Raw genomic sequence first — 17500 nt, 5'->3', positions numbered from 1 at the left:
GCAGCCTATTTCAGAGGGCAGGGCAGCAGCCTATTTCAGAGGGCAGGGCAGCAGCCTATTTCAGAGGGCAGGGCAGCAGCCTATTTCAGAGGGCAGGGCAGCAGCCTATTTCAGAGGGCAGGGCAGCAGCCTATTTCAGAGGGCAGGGCAGCAGCCTATTTCAGAGGGCAGGGCAGCAGCCTATTTCAGAGGGCAGGGCAGCAGCCTATTTCAGAGGGCAGGGCAGCAGCCTATTTCAGAGGGCAGGGCAGCAGCCTATTTCAGAGGGCAGGGCAGCAGCCTATTTCAGAGGTCAGGGCAGCAGCCTATTTCAGAGGGCAGGGCAGCCCTCTGGCAGGGCAGGGCTTGGGCCAACTTCTCTCTGACTCTCTTTGTTCTTTGATGTGGTTCCAAGCAGCTCATTAAAGGATGAGATGAGGAAGCAGGAGAGAGTTGTGTTCCAAGCAGCTCATTAAAGGATGAGATGAGGAAGCAGGAGAGAGTTGTGTTCCAAGCAGCTCATTAAATGATGAGATGAGGAAGCAGGAGAGAGTTGTGTTCCAAGCAGCTCATTAAAGGATGAGATGAGGAAGCAGGAGAGAGTTGTTCCAAGCAGCTCATTAAAGGATGAGATGAGGAAGCAGGAGAGAGTTGTGTTCCAAGCAGCTCATTAAAGGATGAGATGAGGAAGCAGGAGAGAGTTGTGTTCCAAGCAGCTCATTAAAGGATGAGATGAGGAAGCAGGAGAGACTTGTGTTCCAAGCAGCTCATTAAAGGATGAGATGAGGAAGCAGGAGAGAGTTGTGTTCCAAGCAGCTCATTAAAGGATGAGATGAGGAAGCAGGAGAGAGTTGTTCCAAGCAGCTCATTAAAGGATGAGATGAGGAAGCAGGAGAGAGTTGTGTTCCAAGCAGCTCATTAAAGGATGAGATGAGGAAGCAGGAGAGAGTTGTGTTCCAAGCAGCTCATTAAAGGATGAGATGAGGAAGCAGGAGAGAGTTGTGTTCCAAGCAGCTCATTAAAGGATGAGATGAGGAAGCAGGAGAGAGTTGTGTTCCAAGCAGCTCATTAAAGGATGCGATGAGGAAGCAGGAGAGAGTTGTGTTCCAAGCAGCTCATTAGAAGGCTGGAAGTTGTTAACGCATTGGAAATGGTAAGCAGATCTTTCTCTCTTTTTTGAGATCACTGTTGCTCGCTCGCTCTCTCTCTGTAACTCTCCCGCTCGCTCTCTCTCTGTAACTCTCCCGCTCGCTCTCTCTCTGTAACTCTCCCGCTCGCTCGCTCGCTCTCTCTCTCTCTTCTCTCTCTCTCTCTCTCTCTCTCTCTCTCTCTCTCTCTCTCTCTCTCTCTCTCTCTCTCTCTCTCTCTCTCTCTCTTCTCTCTCTCTCTCTCTCTCTCTCTCTCTCTCTCTCTCTCTCTCTCTCTCTCTCTCTCTCTCTCTCTCTCTCTCTCTCTCTCTCTCTCTCTCTCTCTCTCTCTCTCTCTCCCTATCTCTCTCTCTCTCTCTCTCTCTCTCTCTCTCTCTCCCTATCTCTCTCTCTCTCTCTCTCTCTCTCTCTCTCTCTCTCTCTCTCTCTCTCTCTCTCTCTCTCTCTGTCTCTCTCCCTATCTCTGTCTCTCGCTCTCTCTCTGTCTCTGTAACTCTCTCACCCTTTCTGTTAACCATTTTCTGTTTAAAAAAAAGTCTCACCCTCTTCCCGCTACAAATGTTTTAATTCCTGGACTGTTCCCATCCGCACATCTGTCTTATCAATCAACCAGATTAAACCTGACCCGTCTACAAAGCACTGAGGTCACTGCTGTCAGAGAGCCCCCCTCACAGGCCAGTGAGAGGGCAGGGCAGCAGCCTATTTCAGAGGGCAGGGCAGCAGCCTATTTCAGAGGGCAGGGCAGCAGCCTATTTCAGAGGGCAGGGCAGCAGCCTATTTCAGAGGGCAGGGCAGCAGCCTATTTCAGAGGGCAGGGCAGCAGCCTATTTCAGAGGGCAGGGCAGCAGCCTATTTCAGAGGGCAGGGCAGCAGCCTATTTCAGAGGGCAGGGCAGCAGCCTATTTCAGAGGGCAGGGCAGCAGCCTATTTCAGAGGGCAGGGCAGCGGCCTATTTCAGAGGGCAGGGCAGCGGCCTATTTCAGAGGGCAGGGCAGCGGCCTATTTCAGAGGGCAGGGCAGCGGCCTATTTCAGAGGGCAGGGCAGCGGCCTATTTCAGAGGGCAGGGCAGCGGCCTATTTCAGAGGGCAGGGCAGCGGCCTAGTTCAGAGGGCAGGGCAGCGGCCTATTTCAGAGGGCAGGGCAGCGGCCTATTTCAGAGGGCAGGGCAGCGGCCTATTTCAGAGGGCAGGGCAGCGGCCTATTTCAGAGGGCAGGGCAGCGGCCTATTTCAGAGGGCAGGGCAGCGGCCTATTTCAGAGGGCAGGGCAGCGGCCTATTTCAGAGGGCAGGGCAGCGGCCTATTTCAGAGGGCAGGGCAGCGGCCATTTTCAGAGGGCAGGGCAGCGGCCTATTTCAGAGGGAAGGGCAGCGGCCTATTTCAGAGGGCAGGGCAGCGGCCTATTTCAGAGGTCAGACAGCAGCCTATTTCAGGACAAAACCATATCAGAATCATTTGGAGTAATTGGCTTGGGCCAACTTCTCTCTGACTCTCTTTGTTCTTTGATGTGGTTCCAAGCAGCTCATTAAAGGATGAGATGAGGAAGCAGGAGAGAGTTGTGTTCCAAGCAGCTCATTAAAGGATGAGATGAGGAAGCAGGAGAGAGTTGTGTTCCAAGCAGCTCATTAAAGGATGAGATGAGGAAGCAGGAGAGAGTTGTGTTCCAAGCAGCTCATTAAAGGATGAGATGAGGAAGCAGGAGAGAGTTGTTCCAAGCAGCTCATTAAAGGATGAGATGAGGAAGCAGGAGAGAGTTGTGTTCCAAGCAGCTCATTAAAGGATGAGATGAGGAAGCAGGAGAGAGTTGTGTTCCAAGCAGCTCATTAAAGGATGAGATGAGGAAGCAGGAGAGAGTTGTGTTCCAAGCAGCTCATTAAAGGATGAGATGAGGAAGCAGGAGAGACTTGTGTTCCAAGCAGCTCATTAAAGGATGAGATGAGGAAGCAGGAGAGAGTTGTGTTCCAAGCAGCTCATTAAAGGATGAGATGAGGAAGCAGGAGAGAGTTGTGTTCCAAGCAGCTCATTAAAGGATGAGATGAGGAAGCAGGAGAGAGTTGTGTTCCAAGCAGCTCATTAAAGGATGAGATGAGGAAGCAGGAGAGAGTTGTGTTCCAAGCAGCTCATTAAAGGATGAGATGAGGAAGCAGGAGAGAGTTGTGTTCCAAGCAGCTCATTAAAGGATGCGATGAGGAAGCAGGAGAGAGTTGTGTTCCAAGCAGCTCATTAAAGGATGAGATGAGGAAGCAGGAGAGAGTTGTGTTCCAAGCAGCTCATTAAAGGATGCGATCAGGAAGCAGGAGAGAGTTGTGTTCCAAGCAGCTCATTAAAGGATGCGATGAGGAAGCAGGAGAGAGTTGTGTTCCAAGCAGCTCATTAAAGGATGAGATGAGGAAGCAGGAGAGAGTTGTGTTCCAAGCAGCTCATTAAAGGATGAGATGAGGAAGCAGGAGAGAGTTGTGTTCCAAGCAGCTCATTAAAGGATGAGATGAGGAAGCAGGAGAGAGTTGTGTTCCAAGCAGCTCATTAAAGGATGCGATGAGGAAGCAGGAGAGAGTTGTGTTCCAAGCAGCTCATTAAAGGATGAGATGAGGAAGCAGGAGAGAGTTGTGTTCCAAGCAGCTCATTAAAGGATGCGATGAGGAAGCAGGAGAGAGTTGTGTTCCAAGCAGCTCATTAAAGGATGAGATGAGGAAGCAGGAGAGAGTTGTGTTCCAAGCAGCTCATTAAAGGATGCGATGAGGAAGCAGGAGAGAGTTGTGTTCCAAGCAGCTCATTAAAGGATGCGATGAGGAAGCAGGAGAGAGTTGTGTTCCAAGCAGCTCATTAAAGGATGAGATGAGGAAGCAGGAGAGAGTTGTGTTCCAAGCAGCTCATTAAAAGGATGCGATGAGGAAGCAGGAGAGAGTTGTGTTCCAAGCAGCTCATTAAAGGATGAGATGAGGAAGCAGGAGAGAGTTGTGTTCCAAGCAGCTCATTAAAGGATGCGATGAGGAAGCAGGAGAGAGTTGTGTTCCAAGCAGCTCATTAAAGGATGCGATGAGGAAGCAGGAGAGAGTTGTGTTCCAAGCAGCTCATTAAAGGATGAGATGAGGAAGCAGGAGTGAGTTGTGTTCCAAGCAGCTCATTAAAGGATGCGATGAGGAAGCAGGAGAGAGTTGTGTTCCAAGCAGCTCATTAAAGGATGAGATGAGGAAGCAGGAGAGAGTTGTGTTCCAAGCAGCTCATTAAAGGATGAGATGAGGAAGCAGGAGAGAGTTGTGTTCCAAGCAGCTCATTAAAGGATGCGATGAGGAAGCAGGAGAGAGTTGTGTTCCAAGCAGCTCATTAAAGGATGAGATGAGGAAGCAGGAGAGAGTTGTGTTCCAAGCAGCTCATTAAAGGATGAGATGAGGAAGCAGGAGAGAGTTGTGTTCCAAGCAGCTCATTAAAGGATGAGATGAGGAAGCAGGAGAGAGTTGTGTTCCAAGCAGCTCATTAAAGGATGCGATGAGGAAGCAGGAGAGAGTTGTGTTCCAAGCAGCTCATTAAAGGATGAGATGAGGAAGCAGGAGAGAGTTGTGTTCCAAGGAGCTCATTAAAGGATGAGATGAGGAAGCAGGAGAGAGTTGTGTTCCAAGCAGCTCATTAAAGGATGAGATGAGGAAGCAGGAGAGAGTTGTGTTCCAAGCAGCTCATTAAAGGATGCGATGAGGAAGCAGGAGAGAGTTGTGTAAACACATCCTAGTTCCTGCCCTGTGAACCCTGAGCTCTGACTGCTTGGCTCTATCCCAAATGGCACCCTATTCCCTGTATAAAACTAGTGCACTAAATAGGGAATAGGACCCATTTGGGACGCAGCCCTTGGCACCGTGGGAGAGGGAGAGCAGCCATGGTAGATGCAGCCCGTGGCACCGTGGGAGAGGGAGAGCAGCCATGGTAGATGCAGCCTTTGGCACCGTGGGAGAGGGAGAGCAGCCATGGTAGATGCAGCCTTTGGCACTGTGGGAGAAGGAGAGCAGCCATGGTAGATGCAGCCTTTGGCACCGTGGGAGAAGGAGAGCAGCCATGGTAGATGCAGCCTTTGGCACCGTGGGAGAAGGAGAGCAGCCATGGTAGATGCAGCCTTTGGCACCGTGGGAGAGGGAGAGCAGCCATGGTAGATGCAGCCTTTAACACAGTGGGAGAGGGAGAGCAGTAGATGGTAGATGCAGCCCGTGGCACCGTGGGAGAGGGAGAGCAGCCATGGTAGATGCAGCCTTTAACACAGTGGGAGAGGGAGAGCAGCCATGGTAGATGCAGCCCTTGGCACCGTGGGAGAGGGAGAGCAGCCATGGTAGATGCAGCCCTTGGCACCGTGGGAGAGGGAGAGCAGCCATGGTAGATGCAGCCTTTAACACAGTGGGAGAGGGAGAGCAGCCATGGTAGATGCAGCCCTTGGCACCGTGGGAGAGGGAGAGCAGCCATGGTAGATGCAGCCCTTGGCACCGTGGGAGAGGGAGAGCAGCCATGGTAGATGCAGCCTTTAACACAGTGGGAGAGGGAGAGCAGTAGATGGTAGATGCAGCCCTTGGCACCGTGGGAGAGGGAGAGCAGCCATGGTAGATGCAGCCTTTGGCACCGTGGGAGAGGGAGAGCAGCCATGGTAGATGCAGCCTTTGGCACCGTGGGAGAGGGAGAGCAGTAGATGGCAGATGCCAAAATGGGCACCATGCTTAACTCAATTTAGTTAGCTCTTATTAGAGAGAATATCAGGTTGTGACTAGATGTTTTGAGTGGACTTCATTCACCTATGAGTCGCAGTAGCCTGCTATACCTTTAAAAGTTCTACATTTTACAGTGATCTTCTACTAATGAGGAGCAGTTGATCACAGGCAGCTATCGCTCTGTCAGGATTGAGACTATGTTTATTTCTCCCTGTCCTCCGAACCTCAACCGGAGAGACCGTTTGCACTTTAATTACGGGGGTCCCCGTGGTCATTTGAATTTCAAATGGTTCATCCTATGGGGATGCTGTGGTGCAGTGTGTGATCGACGCAGCAGAGAGCAGTGCTGAACCCTAATCACTAGCCTGAAAGATGGTGACGACGGAAAAGGGCGACATCTTACGAGTTCCAACCCAACGTGGCCATTTAGTGACTTTTTATCTTTAATAGTTATACTAAACTCAGCAAAAAAAGAAAAGTTCATTTTTCAGGATCCTGTCTTTCAAAGATAATTTGTAAAAATCCAAATAACTTCACACAGATCTTCATTGTAAAGGGTTTAAACACTGTTTCCCCATGCTTGTTCAATGAACCAAAAACAATTAATGAACATGCAGTTGTGGAACGGTCGTTAAGACACTAACAGCTTACAGACGGTAGGCAATTAAGGTCACAGTTATGAAAACTTAGGACACTAAAGAGGCCTTTCTACTGACTCTGAAAAACACCAAAAGAAAGATGCCCAGGGTCCCTGCTCATCTGCGTGAACGTGCCTTAGGCATGCTGCAAGGAGGCATGAGGACTGCAGATGTGGCCAGGGCAATAAATTGCCGTACTGTGAGACGCCTAAGACAGCGCTACAGGGAGACAGGACGGACAGCTGATTGTCTTCGCAGTGGCACACCACGTGTAACAACACCTGCACAGGATCAGTACATCCGAACATCACACCTGCGGGACAGGTACAGGATGGCAACAACAACTGCCCGAGTTACACCAGGAACGCACAATCCCTCCATCAGTGCTCAGACTGTCCGCAATAGGCTGAGAGAGGCTGGACTGAGGGCTTGTAGGCCTGTTGTAAGGCAGGTCCTCACCAGACATCACCGGCAACTACGTCGCCTATGGGCACAAACCCACCGTCGCTGGACCAGACAGGCAAAAAGTGCTCTTCACTGACGAGTCGCGGTTTTGTCTCACCAGGGGTGATGGTCGGATTCGCGTTTATCGTCGAAGGAATGAGCGTTACACCGAGACCTGTACTCTGGAGTGGGATCGATTTGGAGATGGAGGGTCCTTCATGGTCTGGGGCGGTGTGTCACAGCATCATCGGACTGAGCTTGTTGTCATTGCAGGCAATCTCAACGCTGTGCGTTACAGGGAAGACATCCTCCTCCCTCGTGTGGTACCCTTCCTGCAGGCTCATCCTGACATGACCCTCCAGCATGACAATGCCACCAGCCATACTGCTCGTTCTGTGCGTGATTTCCTGCAAGACAGGAATGTCAGTGTTCTGCTATGGCCAGCGAAGAGCCCGGATCTCAATCCCATTGAGCACGTCTGGGACCTGTTGGATCGGCGGGTGAGGGCTAGGGCCACTCCCCCCAGAAATGTTCGGGAACTTGCAGGTGCCTTGGTGGAAGAGTGGGGTAACATCTCACAGCAAGAACTGGCAAATCTGGTGCAGTCCATGAGGAGGAGATGCACTGCAGTACTTAATGCAGCTGGTGGCCACACCAGATACTCACTGTTACTTTTGATTTTGACCCCCCCCCCCCCTTTATTCAGGGACACATTATTCATTTATGTTAGTCACGTCTGTGGAACTTGTTCAGTTTGTCTCAGTTGTTGAATCTTGTTATGTTCATACAAATATTTACACATGTTAAGTTTGCTGAAAATAAGCGCAGTTGACAGTGAGAGGACGTTTCACTTTACCCAGCCTTCATGTACATATCAACCTCAAATACCTTATTATTATCTATCCTGATGCCTAGTCACTTTACCCTGCCTTCATGTACATATCTACCTCAAATACCTTATTATTATCTATCCTGATGCCTAGTCACTTTACCCTGCCTTCATGTACATATCTACCTCAAATATCTTATTATTATCTATCCTGATGACTAGTCACTTTACCCTGCCTTCATGTACATATCTACCTCAAATACCTCGTAATGGTACTCCCTGTATATAACTCCATTCTTGTGTATTTTATCGTATTCCTCGTGTTACTATATGTTACTGTTTTTTTAAAACTGAATCGTTGGGAAAGGTTTGTCAACAAACAATTCACTGTAAAGTCTATACTAGTTGTATTCGATTTGACTTCATTTGCTCTGCTCTGCTCCCCAATGGAAACCATATCAGAGCAGAGCATAGTGCTGTTCTATACGGAACAAAAATATAAACGCAACATGCAACAATTCATTTCAAAGATTTTACTGAGTAACAGTTCATATGAGGAAATCAGTCAAATGAAATAAATTCATTAGGCCCTAATCTATGGATTTTACATGACTGGTCAGGGGCGCAGCCATGGGTGAGCCAGGCCCACCCACTGGGGAGCAAGCCAAGCCAATCAGAATGAGTTTTTCCCCACAAAAGGGCTTTATTACAGACAGAAATACTCCTCAGTTTCATCAGCGGTCTGGGTGGTTGGTCTCAGACGATCCCGCAGGTGAAGAAGCCAGATGTGGAGGTCCTGGGCTGGCGTGGTTGTGAGACCGGTTGGACATACTGCCAAATTCTCTAAAACAACTTTGAAGGCGGCTTTTGGTAGAGAAATGAACATTCAATTATCTGGCAACAGCTCTGGCGGACATGCCTGCAGTCAGCATGCCAATTGCACGCTCCCTCAACTTGAGACATCTGTGGCATTGCGTTGTGTGACAAAACTGCACATTTTAGTGGCCTTTTATTTCCCCCAGCACAAGGTGCACCTGTGTAATGATCATACTGTTTAATCAGCTTCTTGATATGCCACACCTGTCAGGTGGATAGATAATTTTGGCAAAGGACAAATGCTCACAAACTTTGTGCACACATGTTGAGATAAATAAGCTTTTTGTGCGTATGGAATATTTCTGGGATCTATTATTTCAGCTCATGAAACGCTTTACATGTTGCGTTTATATTTTTGTTCAGTATAGTTCTGTTCGATCTGTGAGTAATCTTGTAACATACTGTCCTCCCCCAAACCCAAACAAGGCATTTCTCCCACCGGAAGACCCCTCTGGTCTGCACCCCCTTAGCCTCCCCCTCAACCTCCTTTCTTTACAGTAAGCCACTCCTGTTCTGTATCTACAGTACCAGTGAAAAGTTTGGACACACCTACTCATTCCAGGGTTTTTCTTTATTTTTACTATTTTCAACTTTGAAGAATAATAGTGAAGACATCCAAACTATGAAATAACACATATGGAATCATGTAGTAACCAAAAAAGTGTTAAACAAATTAAAATATATTTTCTATTTGAGATTCTTCAAAGTAGCCACACTTTGCCTCGATGACAGCTTTGCACAGTCTTGGCATTCTCTCAACCAGCTTCATGAGGTAGTCACCTGGATTGCATTTCAATTAACAAGTGTGCCTTGTTAAAAGTTAATTTTGTGGAATTTCCTTCTTAATGCGTTTGAGCCAATCAGTTGTGTTGTGACAAGACACGGGTGGTATACAGAAGATAGCCCTATTTGGTAAAAGACCAAGTCCATATTATAAAAAGAACAGCTAAAATAAGCAAAGAGAAACGACAGTCCATTATTACTTTAAGACATGAAGGTCAGTCAATCTGGAACATTTCAAGAACTTTGAAAGTTTCTTCAAGTGCAGTCGCAAAAACCATCAAGCGCTATGATGAAACTGGCTCTCATGAGGACCTCCACAGGAAAGGAAGACCTCTGCTGTAGAGGATAAACCCAATTGAGATGGTTTGGGATGAGAAAAGCAGCCAACAAGTGCTCAGCATATGTGGGAACTCCTTCAAGACTGTTGGAAAAGCATTCCTCATGAAGCTGGTTGAGAGAATGCCAAGAGTGTGCAAAGCTGTCGTCAAGGCAAAGGGTGGCTACTTTGAAAAATCTATAATCTGAAATATATATTTTGATTTGTTTAACACTTTTTTGGTTACTACATGGTTCCATATGTGTTATTTCATAGTTTTGATGTCTTCACTATTATTCTACAAAGGAGACAATAGTACAAAATAAATAAAAACCCTGGAATGAGTAGGTGTGGAACTTTTGACTGGTACTGTATATCTTCCTCTTTACAGTAAGCCCCCTCTGTTCTGTATCTATATCTTCCTCTCTTTACAGTAAGCCCCCTCTGTTCTGTATCTATATCTTCCTCTCTTTACAGTAAGCCCCCTCTGTTCTATATCTTCCTCTCTTTACAGTAAGCCCCCTCTGTTCTGTATCTATATCTTCCTCTCTTTACAGTAAGCCCCCTCTGTTCTGTATCTTCCCCTCTCTTTACAGTAAGCCCCCTCTGTTCTGTATCTATATCTTCCTCTCTTTACAGTAAGCCCCCTCTGTTCTGTATCTTCCTCTCTTTACAGTAAGCCCCCTCTGTTCTGTATCTTCCTCTCTTTACAGTAAGCCCCCTCTGTTCTGTATCTATATCTTCCTCTCTTTACAGTAAGCCCCCTCTGTTCTGTATCTATATCTTCCTCTCTTTACAGTAAGCCCCCTCTGTTCTGTATCTATATCTTCCTCTCTTTACAGTAAGCCCCCTCTGTTCTGTATCTATATCTTCCCCTCTTTACAGTAAGCCCCCTCTGTTCTGTATCTATATCTTCCTCTCTTTACAGTAAGCCCCCTCTGTTCTGTATCTATATCTTCCTCTTTACAGTAAGCCCCCTCTGTTCTGTATCTATATATTCCTCTCTTTACAGTAAGCCCCCTCTGTTCTGTATCTATATCTTCCTCTCTCTTTACAGTAAGCCCCCTCTGTTCTGTATCTAGATCTTCCTCTCTCTTTACAGTAAGCCCCCTCTGTTCTGTATCTAGATCTTCCCCTCTCTTTACAGTAAGCCCCCTCTGTTCTGTATCTAGATCTTCCTCTCTTTACAGTAAGCCCCCTCTGTTCTGTATCTATATCTTCCTCTCTTTACAGTAAGCCCCCTCTGTTCTGTATCTATATCTTCCTCTCTTTACAGTAAGCCCCCTCTGTTCTGTATCTATATCTTCCTCTCTCTTTACAGTAAGCCCCCTCTGTTCTGTATCTATATCTTCCTCTCTTTACAGTAAGCCCCCTCTGTTCTGTATCTATATCTTCCTCTCTTTACAGTAAGCCCCCTCTGTTCTGTATCTAGATCTTCCTCTCTCTTTACAGTAAGCCCCCTCTGTTCTGGTTCTATATCTTCCTCTCTTTACAGTAAGCCCCCTCTGTTCTGTATCTATATCTTCCTCTCTTTACAGTAAGCCCCCTCTGTTCTGTATCTATATCTTCCTCTCTTTACAGTAAGCCCCCTCTGTTCTGGATCTATATCTTCCCCTCTCTTTACAGTAAGCCCCCTCTGTTCTGTATCTATATCTTCCTCTCTTTACAGTAAGTCAAGAGGCTCAGATAGATGCTCGTTAAGGCCCTGGCTGTGGCTCAGCTGGGTAGCGGGTGTCTCTAACGCTTTCTGCACTTTCTCTCTCTCCCGCACGTCTCTGGTCGGGCGACCTTGCAGCGCTGCTCACAGTCAGACAGAACCAGTTCTGTGGGGTTATGCTACAGCAGAGGAGGATATTCGGTTGTTTACGGTACCAAAATAAACGGGTCTCCCCGTCCACCCCCCCCCTCTGTTATATTGGAGGTCTACGGAGGACCCAGTGGTGACTGTGGGCTGGGTCTGTATTACAGGGAGACAGTGTCTAGCCTACTGAGATGTGCTCCAGAAAGAACAACGTGGCCCTCCCCGACACAGGCTAAAGGTCAGGTGGAGGGCTGTAATAATCCAGCTGAGATTTAGATTGGACGCCAACACTCTGACTCTAATTCATTGTGGCCACTGATTGGTGCGTGACTCTCGGAGCTTCGCGGAAGTTCTAGAATAGATTCCAGGATTCCACAGGAGGCGTCGGTCTTCGTTCAGGGGGAGGGGAGCAGGGGTTACCAGGGGTGACGGGTGAACCGGGTCAGAATGTAATTGAATGATTTTGCCTTAGCAGCCCACATGCAGTACCTTGACAGAAACTTCCCGTAGTCACATTTATCAATGAGTAATACAGTTGGTCAGGAAAGGTTAGTTTCACGTTTTCGGGATGTTAGAGGAGGCTTCTGGGTTGATGTGAAGGTTATAGCCATGGTGAAATGAGTTTAACTACACTGAATATGACTACTGGTCATGACAAATCTTTTTAATGTGTACATTGCATGGCGACGTTTCTCTTGAAATCAGCCATTGAATTTGCTTTTCTGTGGCCATCAGCCGTTTTTCTAAACAGTCATGTTGTCTTCTCATTCCAGCGTGCAACACAGAGGTAGAGAAGGTTTGTAAAGTGTCGTCTGAAGATCACCTGCAGCCCTTCAAAGACAAGATGGAGGATTTCCTCAGCCAAGGTAGGAGAGAACACACTGCTATGGACACACACTGCTATGGACACACACACAGCTACTCAGCTACTGTCTGAGTAATGTAACAGTATGCTAGGAGACAGCAGATCCAGGAACAGCTACTGTCTGAGTAATGTAACAGTATGCTAGGAGACAGGAGATCCAGGAACAGCTACTGTCTGAGTAATGTAACAGTATGCTAGGAGACAGGAGATCCAGGAACAGCTACTGTCTGAGTAATGTAACAGTATGCTAGGAGACAGGAGATCCAGGAACAGCTACTGTCTGAGTAATGTAACAGTATGCTAGGAGACAGGAGATCCAGGAACAGCTACTGTCTGAGTGATGTAACAGTATGCTAGAAGATAGCAGATCCAGGAACAGCTACTGTCTGAGTGATGTAACAGTATGCTAGGAGACAGGAGATCCAGGAACAGTCTTAATGGGGGATGCTCCAGTGATCAGAGTCAGTGAAAACATGTAATGCTCAGGTAAGTCCTGTTAATCCACCTCTAGACACGACCACACCATTCAACTGGCAGCAACACTATCACACCATTCAACTGGCAGCAACACTATCACACCATTCAACTGGCAGCAACACTATCACACCATTCAACTGGCAGCAACACTATCACACCATTCAACTGGCAGCAACACTATCACACCATTCAACTAGCAGTAACACTATCACACCATTTCAAATACACTGAACAAAAATATAAACGCAACAATTTCAGAGATTTTACTGAGTTACAGTTCATATACTGGGAAATGTTCAGCTTCCAGGAATTGTGTACAGATCCTTGCAACATAAGGCCGTGCATTATCATGCTGAAACATGAGGTGATGGTGGCAGATGAATGGCACGACAATGGGCCTCAGGATCTCGTCAGAGTATCTCTGTGCATTCAAATTGCCGTCAATTAAATGCAATTGTGTTCGTTGTCCGTAGCTTATGCCTGCCCATACCATAACCCCAACGCCACCATGGGGCACTCTGTTCACAATGTTGACATCAGCAAACCGCTCGCCAACACGATACACGCTGTCTGCCATCTGCCTGGGTACAGTTGAAACCGTGATTCATCTGTGAAGAGCACACTTCTCCAGCGTGCCAGTTGCCATCGAAGGTGACCATTTGCCCGCTGAAGTTGGTTACGACGCCTAACTGCAGTCAGGTCAAGACCCTGGTGGAGACGGTGTCTGACAGTTTGTGCAGAAATTATTAGGTTGTGCCAACCCACGGTTGGCTGGTCTCAGACGATCCCGCAAGTGAAGAAGCAGTTTTAAGTTCCTTGGCGTCTACATGGACCAACACCACCACCCAGTCTTGTCAAGAGGGCGCAACAGCGTCTCTACTTCCTAAGGTGGATGAAGAAATTTGGCATGCCACCCCGTGTCCTCTCCAAATACTACCACCCCGTGTCCTCTCCAAATACTACCACCCCGTGTCCTCTCCAAATACTACCACCCCGTGTCCTCTCCAAATACTACCACCCCGTGTCCTCTCCAAATACTACCACCCCGTGTCCTCTCCAAATACTACCACCCCGTGTCCTCTCCAAATACTACCACCCCGTGTCCTCTCCAAATACTACCACCCCGTGTCCTCTCCAAATACTACCGCCCCGTGTCCTCTCCAAATACTACCGCCCCGTGTCCTCTCCAAATACTACCGCTGCACCGTTGAGAGCGTGTTGACCAGTTGCATCACGGCCTGGTACGGGAAATTCTCCGTCCACGACTGCAAGGTTCTCCAGCTGGTGGTGAAGATGGCCCAGGACATCACTGGGACCGTGCTCCCACCCATCCAGGACATCACTGGGACCGTGCTCCCACCCATCCAGGACACCACTGGGACCGTGCTCCCACCCATCCAGGACATCTACTCCAAACGGTGCCTGAGAAAGGCCCGCAGAATCCTCAAGGACCCCCACACACCCTCCAGCCACGTGCTGTTCTCTCCCTTATTGTCGGGCAGACGGTATCGTAGCATGAGGTCTGATACCAACCGGCTCAGAGACAGTTTCTATCTAAAAGCCATCAGACTGTTGAACACTTTAACTTTATGTTCGTATTCTTATTGTTGCATTATCGAAGGAACCTGCAGTAAGCGTTTGGTTGGATGGTGTATACCATGTATCCCATACAACCAATAAAACTTGAAGCCGACCCGCCCGCTCTCGGTGAACCTCCAGTTTCATTACAATACGTGTCAATACATGAAATGCACACCTTCCACGTGACGTACTGTACTTTTTGGAAGAGTGTAGTTTTGTCTTGGGTAACAGGAGTTGATATGTACTGTACTAGACTAGGAACAGTGTAAAATGAGCAAGACCATTCAAAATAAGATCTGGGGAAAGAGTTCATCCTGATTCTGTTTTGAATCCTATCTAACAAAAATAGAAACGCAACATGCAACAACAATTTCAAAGATTTTACTGAGTTACAGTTCATATAAGAAAATCACATTACTGGGCATAGGCCCACCCACTGTGGAGCCAGGCCCAGCCAATCAGAATGAGTTTTTCCCCACAAAAGGGCTTTATTACAGACAGAAATACTCCTCAGGACCCCACCCCCCCAGTTGAAAGCAAATCATTGAGCAGCAATTTCATTGAGCAGCAATTTCACCTATTGAGAGGCATTATAAATCAAAGTGACTCTGGCTTCCTGCTTGATTGTCGTGGCCGACCATTCAGGGCTCAGAGCTGTCGTGGCCTGGTTACGGTTATCTGGTTGTGATTAGCCCGGACCAGTATGAACCCAGGGGGCCACTTAAAGGAAAACTCCACCCAAAAACTATCTTTTGGTTTTTGTTTCATTAGTCCATTGTTGACATAGTCCCAAAATGTTTTGCTTGCCAGCACTCAAGTTTTCAAGATATGTAACTTTCAAAAATCACTCCTCACCACTTATGGAAATCATCCCTGTATGATGCATTTTGCGTCATTTGCGAATGCATTTTGCATCATATAATGCTGCGTTTTGCATCATATGAAGCTAAATGCTATATACAGGGATGATTTCTGTGATTTGAAAGTTACATAGTGGGGAGAACAAGTATTTGATACACTGCCGATTTTGCAGGTTTTCCTACTTACAAAGCATGTAGAGGTCTGTCATTTTTATCATGGGTACACTTCAACTGTGAGAGACGGAATCTAAAACAAAAATCCAGAAAATAACATTGTATGATTTTTAAGTAATTAATTTGCATTTTATTGCATGACATAAGTATTTGATACATCAGAAAAGCAGAACTTAATATTTGGTACAGAAACCTTTGTTTGCAATTACAGAGATCATACATTTCCTGTAGGTCTTGACCAGGTTTGCACACACTGCAGCAGGGATTTTGGCCCACTCCTCCATACAGACCTTCTCCAGATCCTTCAGGTTTCGGGGCTGTCGCTGGGCAATACAGACTTTCAGCTCCCTACAAATATTTTCTATTGGGTTCAGGTCTGGAGACTGTCTAGGCCACTCCAGGACCTTGAGATGCTTCTTACGGAGCCACTCCTTAGTTGCCCTGGCTGTGTGTTTTGGGTCGTTGTCATGCTGGAAGACCCAGCCACGACCCATCTTCAATGCTCTTACTGAGGGAAGGAGGTTGTTGGCCAAGATCTTGCGATACATGGCCCCATCCATCCTCCCCTCAATACGGTGCAGTCGTCCTGTCCCCTTTGCAGAAAAGCATCCCCAAAGAATGATGTTTCCACCTCCATGCTTCACGGTTGGGATGGTGTTCTTGGGGTTGTACTCATCCTTCTTCTTCCTCCAAACACGGCGAGGGTAGTTTAGACCAAAAAGCTCTATTTTTGTCTCATCAGACCACATGACCTTCTCCCATTCCTCCTCTGGATCATCCAGATGGTCATTGGCAAACTTCAGACGGGCCTGGACATGCACTGGCTTGAGCAGGGGGACCTTGCGTGCGCTGCAGGATTTTAATCCATGACGGCGTAGTGTGTTACTAATGGTTTTCTTTGAGAATGTGGTCCCAGCTCTCTTCAGGTCATTGACCAGGTCCTGCCGTGTAGTTCTGGGCTGATCCCTCACCTTCCTCATGATCATTGATGCCCCACGAGGTGAGATCTTGCATGGAGCCCCAGACCGAGGGTGATTGACCATCATCTTGAACTTCTTCAATTTTCTAATAATTGCGCCAACAGTTGTTGCCTTCTCACCAAGCTGCTTGCCTATTGTCCTGTAGCCCATCCCAGCCTTGTACAGGTCTACAATTTTATCCCTGATGTCCTTACACAGCTCTCTGGTCTTGGCCATTGTGGAGAGGTTGGAGTCTGTTTGATTGAGTGTGTGGACAGGTGTCTTTTATACAGGTAACGAGTTCAAACAGGTGCAGTTAATACAGGTAATGAGTGGAGAACAGGAGGGCTTCTTAAAGAAAAACTAACAGGTCTGTGAGAGCCGGAATTCTTACTGGTTGGTAGGTGATCAAATACTTATCATGCAATAAAATGCAAATTAATTACTTAAAAATCATACAATGTGATTTTCTGGATTTTTGTTTTAGATTCCGTCTCTCACAGTTGAAGTGTACCTATGATAAAAATGACAGACCTCTACATGCTTTGTAAGTAGGAAAACCTTCAAAATCGGCAGTGTATCAAATACTTGTTCTCCCCACTGTACCTTAACTTGAGTGCTGACAAGCAAAACATTTTGGGACTATGCCAACAATGGACTAATGAAACAAATACAAAAAGATAGTTTTCGGGTGGGGTTTTCCTTTAACATGGTGGATAACGGCTCATGACCCTTGAAGTTCCATCCACCATGAGATTTTGGTAACCTTCCATGGCCGTTCATCTTTGTCTGTGACCCATGAGGACCTCTGGGTCTGGGGTGTCAGGCTTTAATCCCTGAGCTGGCTGCACAGGCCAGAGGCTTGGGTATCAGTCTGTCTGCCTGGAGGTCTGAGATGTCAGGGTTTCCCCCCCTCCCCCATCCCCTCCCCCCCTCCCCATCCCCTCCCCCATCCACCTCTCACTCAGAGAACCACACTGCTGCAGGCTGCTGGGTCACTCCCCAAGTCCCTTCAGTCAGACATGAGGAGCTTCACGGTGGAATTTCTCTCTTTACCCCACAACTGGGATCAATTTGTCAGAAAGCACC

At 47.5% G+C, this 17500-nt stretch overlaps 1 protein-coding gene across 1 annotated transcript in view; it reads left to right on the top strand.

The window, feature by feature from the left end:
* LOC121562669 (formin-2-like) overlaps positions 1 to 17500 on the top strand; it is a gene marked incomplete at its 5' end in the record, with an annotated part of 132756 nt that overhangs the window by 93851 nt on the left and 21405 nt on the right. Inside the window, one exon of the mRNA XM_045213931.1 lies at positions 12269 to 12361. Coding sequence (XP_045069866.1) covers positions 12269 to 12361 — 93 coding nt within the window. The remainder of the gene's footprint in view (positions 1 to 12268; positions 12362 to 17500) is intronic.

This window comes from Coregonus clupeaformis, unplaced genomic scaffold, assembly GCF_020615455.1.
Source record: "Coregonus clupeaformis isolate EN_2021a unplaced genomic scaffold, ASM2061545v1 scaf0173, whole genome shotgun sequence".
Classification (NCBI taxonomy): Eukaryota; Metazoa; Chordata; class Actinopteri; order Salmoniformes; family Salmonidae; genus Coregonus; species Coregonus clupeaformis.
The sequence above is the reverse complement of the archived record's forward strand: the minus strand, read 5'-3'. Positions and strand labels throughout refer to the sequence as shown.